Source organism: Rhea americana, unplaced genomic scaffold (assembly GCF_003343005.1).
Source record: "Rhea americana isolate MKP2758 unplaced genomic scaffold, rheAme1 scaffold_393, whole genome shotgun sequence".
Lineage (NCBI taxonomy): Eukaryota > Metazoa > Chordata > Aves > Rheiformes > Rheidae > Rhea > Rhea americana.
In genome coordinates this window covers 80871-86979 of record NW_028186527.1, presented here as the reverse complement: position 1 = coordinate 86979, position 6109 = coordinate 80871, and the positions used below count along the sequence as shown (strand labels likewise).

Here is a 6109-nt window from a genome sequence, read left to right as displayed (position 1 = left end):
CCCACCTTTCCCCAAAACCCTGAAGACCTCACAGCCCCCTGCAGACCCAGGGTTTACAGAGACCCCTGCCCCATAGAAGCCCCCAACCCTCCTTTCCCACTACATACTTTCTGTGGGATGCACTCTCACACATGGAGTGCAGCACTCAAGCAATGCAGGAGGAGCTGGCAGCTGTATGCCTCGCACACAAGCAACACTGGCCACAGTGCACACAGCTTGGTGCCCATGAGGCATGAAACCTACTTGCAGAGCCATCTGGCATCATAAACCCCATGCTCRTCCATAAAATCTTGCTGAGTGTTGTGATACCTGCTCCCTACAGTCGAGCAGGGGAGAATGCTGCCAAGGGCACRTGGGTAATGGCTTTTCTGCCAGGACATTACAGGACACTCAGAAGGCTCCACTGGAGAAGAGACTGATATTTTTAGGGAGGCAACAGGCCACGGGCTGCTTTACATGTGACGTGTCGGGTATAGGGCCTCTGCAATGGATTCTCAATGGAAATCTTGGGAATAGTGTGGTGCAGGTGGGCCAAGTACAGCTTTTCACTTCAAGGCTGAGGGATGCAAGTTCAGAGTTATTGATGGGATTTGAAATGTTGATTGATGGGAAAGGTGCTCAGGAGGGAAGAATGGAAAACAATAGAGGTGGGGAGGAGTGGAGTTGTGATGTCCACTCCCATCAGCGGTGGAGAAATGCAAGAAACAAGTGAGTGGATTAGAGGGGCAGGTCAGGAAGCTTCATTTAGATGTATGGCAATGTGGGAAAGGGTCATGTGCCATTGGCGGGTTCAAATTGAACAAGTTCACAAACCAAGTGGCAATTTGCAAGGCATGGGCAGCCTCAGTGACTAAAGGCTGGGGCACTTGCAAGGATGGTGTTAAGGCAGCTTTGATCAGAATTAAATGGTGTGACCACGCACTCTGGACCTGAGCTCCCTGCTAACAGTGGGCATGGCATCATAAGGCTGTCCTAACCCTGCTGGCCACTCTTAGTGATGTCCAGACACTCGCGAATGAATTGAGAAGAACTGCAAGATGTGCCTTGCTTGTTTGAGGACAACAAGGGTGCAGGGGCAGTGGACATACAGGATCAGGTCAAACATGCACTGGAAAATGTAGCTAGCACCATTTCCTGGCTACAGATATCTAGAAGGATTTATACGGAAACATTAAACTTATTAATGATGGTGGGTAGGCAACAGGGACCACCACCACTGAAGATGCAGGGGACTCACAAAAGCCAGATGAAGATACCAAGTAAGGCAAATGCTGGTGATTGCTGATGACAAACTTTATGCTCAGCAGCAGGCAAGACAGGAAAAAGGAACTTAAATGCCCAATACAATGAAAAGATACCCCACATTTCATTTCATTCTGTGCAGTTCAGGCATTGCCCCAGCATGTGCAAGCAGGTGGCTAGAGATCCAAGACGTAAGGACGAGGATCACAGGGCACTGCAGGTGACGAACTACCTGGGGATTCCCCAAAGGGTGTCACATCCCAAATCACATGGGACTAGGGGAGGAAGACCCACCCCCACCACTGAGATTGTTGTTCTTCCAGCACAGCACAAGAGGTGCTGGCAGTTGGCCTTAGCCCTTACTCCACCTTGAGGGGGTCTCCTTGTGCCCAGGTTGAGAGATTGGCAATAATAAGGAGCCCCTACCCTGCTACAGCTCTGCTATAGTGCAGAGTCTTTGTGCTTTGAGCACTGGGCACACAGAGGGCTATTTGGGACTGGGGTTGTGGGACTTTAGGGTGCAGGGGGCTTCCTAAGATGAGGGCTGAGGGACTGCAGAGGGACAGGGAGCTATGAAAGATGTGGTCTGTGCAGGGGGCTGGGAGAGATGATGGGCTATATGGGCCAGCGGCTATGGGAGATGGGGGCTGCTCGGGAAGGGAATATGGGGTTGGTGTGTTGGAAGGAGGGCAGGCACCATCCCCAGCCTCACAGCTCTGTGGATGTTTTCCCCTCCAGGAGGATGGCAGGCACCATCCCCAGCCTCACAGCTCTGTGGATGTTTTCTCCTCCAGGAGGATGGTGAGGATGGCTTTGGCTGCGTTGGACATGGTGGCAGTGATACGGATGTTATCCTTGGTCACCTGCAGAGGGGACTGGTAATGTGAGAGCTTCATCTTCTGGAAGCAAGCTGTCTGCTGTAACTGGGAACATTTAATCATATTCCTGAAGAGCTCCTCCATGTTGCTGAGCTCCTCGCTGATTGGCAACAGCTTCAGGCCAAACTCAATGCAGTAGAGGTTGTAGTCAAAGGGGTTGGAGAACATGATGGCTAAGCAGCAGGTGCCCACATCATAGAGCAGGAGCCCTGCACTGCCACGCAGACTGTATGACTGCTTCACAAAGATGCACTTCCCTACAGTGCCAGGTGGAATCTGCAATGGTGGTGGGTGGTGGCTGTGGCCACTAAAGCAGTAGCTCCTGTTGGGGAGACAGATAGAGAGAGTGGGGTTGGGGGACACCAGGAATGGGATATCCTGGTGGCTTCCACCCTAGTGAGCAGAGGTACCGGTGGGGGGTAGGGAGTATGGTCAGGGATAGGGGACACAAGGATGGGACACATCCCCTCTACAGGGACCACTGGGTTTTCCTCCCCAAGWGCAGGTACAGGGCTGCATCACTGCAGGCACCGAGGGGAGGGTGTCATCCAAAGAGACACTGGGGAAAGGAGATGCGCTGAATCTTCTGCAAATTTTCAAAAAAAAAAAACTTCTCCATTTTCTCCTGCCCCCTTGAACTCTTCTGGGCATGTTACAGACTGCTGGAGTCAACATTTCTGCCAGCCCTTTGGGAGTCGAAGGGGCTGGGGGGCACCACAGGACCTGAGGCCATGGGACATGCCTCAGGGATGGGAGAGGCCCCCCAGCCCCATGCAGGGCAGCAGCCRGAGGCCGTGCACATCCAGCGGCACAGGGGACACAGCCTCAGCTCCCCCTTGTGGCACCCAACGTTTCCCAGAGGAGGGAACAACYCGATTTGGAGGCACAGGGATTTGGGCCAGGAGGAAGCTATTTATTTGTGGTGAGGACATTTCCCAAGCACAGACTGTGAAAAGGAGACGGACTGTCACAGGGAAGGGCTAAGGGATGAAGAAGACCAGAGTAGCACAGCAGTAGTAACTCAGCCAGCTTGGCTTTTCCTGGCTTTGCAGAGCGGAGAGAGACAGTGGAGGAGCCGGGGGTTGTTGGGGAGCTTGGAGGAACAGCAGGAGGCAAGTGTATCTGGGGAGGGCTCTGGGGACATTACCTGGGGTTTCGGAGAGTGTCAAGCTTCAGGTTGTTGGTGATCTCGATGATCACGCACCGTTTCGCTGGCACATCCTGCAACTGCTGCTCAAAGCCTTCTGCCATCGGGGCCCACCACGGAAGGGTTGTGACGGAGAGGCTGCTCGAGAGGAGAGGCTGCTTGAGAAGGAATGGGGCCAGGAGGGAGAGAGATTGAAAGCGAAAGGAAGAAAGTGAAAGGTAGGTGGCTTTGGAGCTGACTCTGAGCCACATAACCCCCTCAGGGAAGGAGGAGGCACGAGGAGGCTTTTTAAGTCTTGTATAGCACTTGGGGTGGGACCAAGTGCCTCCTCCCACATCCCGGGGGGAGAACATGAGCTCCAGAGCCACTGCAGGGATGAGGTGCCCCATTTCCCATACCCTGTGGCTCCGTGATGCCAACACACATCATTAAGCTTATTAAGGATGGTGCGCAGGGAACAGGATCCACTGCCTTTGAAGATGTGGGGGGCTCCCAAAAAGCTGGGCGGYGGTACCAAACAAGGCTGCTCATGGCAAACTTCACACTGAAGTTCTGAGGGGAAGAAGTGCCTCTCTCCACCCCACCAGAGCTCCTACTGGCTGCCTCGTACAACTCCTGCCTCCCACTGGACATCAGGTGCATCTATCTCTGAATTCCATCTAGCCCCTCCTCCCCGCCACCCGTTACGCCTTTGGGGTTGCTCCACCTCCTCTACCCTATCCCTCCTCCAGACCCACCCCCTTATTAACATTCCCCACTCACTGYCCTTGGCTCCACCTCCACCCTTAGTTTGGACCCCACCCCCAGAAGCAAACCCTGCAGCCACTGTAAGCTCAAGCTCCATGGGAAGTCTCTGCCTTCCCATTAAGCCCCACCCCTTCTTCCCCGTGCCCCACCCTTCACACCCGTCTGAGTGAGGAGCTATGAGATCAGGGGACACCCATGTGTGCTGCCGGGGAGAGGTGGGGTGCCACTGGTCCTGGGGACACCCCGTGGGGAGGGGTATTGAGGGCTAGGAGGCACAAGGAGCCCCATGCGTGTGGCAGAACGTGCCATGGAGCAGGGGTGACCCCCATGTTTGAGGCAGGTGGTAGTTGGGAAGGTCATGGGGCAAAAGGTGCCATGGGGCAGGGGGGCCCTCTTGTACAAGGGTAGGAGTAATGGGGTTGCAATGGGGAAGGGGGRATCCACATGTATGTGGCAAGGAAGCTGGGAACTGGGGGTTATAGGGGACCTCACGGATGACGCAGGAGGTGCTGGGTGCTGTGGGGCATGAAGGGCCCCCATGTATGGGCCAGCAGTTGCTAGAGAGGTATAGAATATGAGGGACTCCTATGTATAGGACAGGGGGTGTTGGGGAGGTCCATGGGGCAGAGGAGACTACCACATATGAGGCAGATGGTGCCACAGGGCCTGGGGACCCTGAGGTATGAGGCAGGGATACTGGAGGGGGGCTGGTGTGTGTGCACCCCTATGAGTGCACGTGCGGGTGGAGGCGTCCATAGGTGCGTGTATGTGGATGTGGTAGTGCACACRAGTACATATGTGTCAGTGTGTGTGCAAGTCCACATGTGTGCAAACACATGTAGATGATTGACCCACCACCACCTAGCAAGGCTCCCCAATGGGAGCAGGACCAGGCCAGTGAGGGTGCCCAGACCTCCAGCCCTCATTCCCCCACCCCCTACCCACAGTGACAGTGGAGGGGGGAGGTGGTAAAGGGGCAGGGCAGGAGAGCAGGGAGGGGGGACCCAGGCATCCTACAGCTGGGTGTCCCCCAGGGAGGTCACCAAGGAAACAGATGGGTGTTGCCATGGTGATGCCGCAGGATGAGGCTGATGGGTAGCAGCTAGGGCCTTCCTGGGTCCCCCAAGAGATGGGACACAGCTCGGGGCGGGAGTTGCACCTCCCTGCCTCCTCCACTGGCATCAGGACCTCCAGTGATCACTCCATCTCACCCACCCCTTGTGGGGCCCAGAGTGCATAGCCCAGTATCAAGGGGATGCAGGGGTCCTGGTGCCCTAGGGGTCCCATAGCCGGGGGGGGGGGGCGTGTCAGTGCCTAGGGTGCATAGCCTGGTACCCAGGGGGTGCAGGAGTCCTGGTGTCCAGGGGGGTCCTGTAGTCCAGGGAGGTCTCAGTGCCTGAGGTGCATAGCCTGGCACCCATGGGGTGCAGGGGTCCCAGTGCCCAGGTGGTCCCTCTAGGTGGGGGGCCCAACCTGGTACCCACAGGGTGCAGGGGTTCTGGTGTCCCATAGTCGGGGGGGGTCCCAGTGCCCAGGGTGCAGAGCCTGGTGCCTGGGGATGCAGGGGTCCCAGTAGCTCAGGGGAAGGGGTCTGGTACCCGAGTGCATAGTCCAGTATCCAGGGGGAGTGCAGGGGTCCCGGTGCCCGGGGGGGGGGACCTGATGCATCGGGACAGTGCAAGGACCCGCTGCCTGGAGGTGGGGACTGGGTGCCCCGGTCCTCGGAGGTGCCTGGGGGTGCAAGTCTGATGCCCAGAGGAAGGAGTGTTGGTGGGGTGAGGAGGAGGTTGCGCAGGGCTCTGGGCCCCCCAGGAGGGCTCTGTGCACCGTTCCCTGCCTCGGAGGTGCCCGGGGCTGCCGGTGCCCAGGCTGCAGCTGATGCAACCGGGCTGCAATCGGGCCGGGGGCGGGGCGGGGCGGCCGCCGCTATAAGGCACCGGCTCTGCCCCCCCCCACCCACCACCACCTCTGGCATCGCCACCGGCCCCGGCCCCGCCATGGCCCTCTAGACCCCTCCAGCCGCCCCCCTGCGCCCCGCGCCGCCGTCATGGAGTGAGTCCGCGCCCCGGACCCCCTACCCCAACCCCAACACCCT

General features: G+C 57.5%; 2 protein-coding genes across 3 annotated transcripts in view; one reads left to right on the top strand and one right to left on the bottom strand.

Annotated features, from left to right (window-relative positions):
- Positions 1–1272: 1272 nt before the first annotated feature.
- LOC146590960 (uncharacterized) lies at positions 1273–3523 on the bottom strand. Its single transcript, XM_085313731.1, has 3 exons — positions 3268–3523; positions 2006–2442; positions 1273–1949 (listed from the first exon to the last, which is right to left on the bottom strand). Exons 1-2 carry the CDS (start codon positions 3516–3518, stop codon positions 2007–2009), a joined length of 687 nt encoding a protein of 228 aa, XP_085169857.1. The 5' UTR covers positions 3519–3523; the 3' UTR covers positions 1273–1949; position 2006.
- A 295-nt stretch (positions 3524–3818) lies between these two features.
- ATF5 (activating transcription factor 5) overlaps positions 3819–6109 on the top strand; it is a 4434-nt gene continuing 2143 nt past the window's right edge. Inside the window, exon 1 of one of the 2 annotated variants that reach the window (XM_085313729.1) lies at positions 3819–3903. The gene's annotated coding sequence lies outside the window, so the exon portion shown is untranslated. Of the gene's footprint in view, positions 3904–5981; positions 6067–6109 lie in introns of those variants that run through there. The other variant, XM_085313728.1, reaches the window with a different exon arrangement.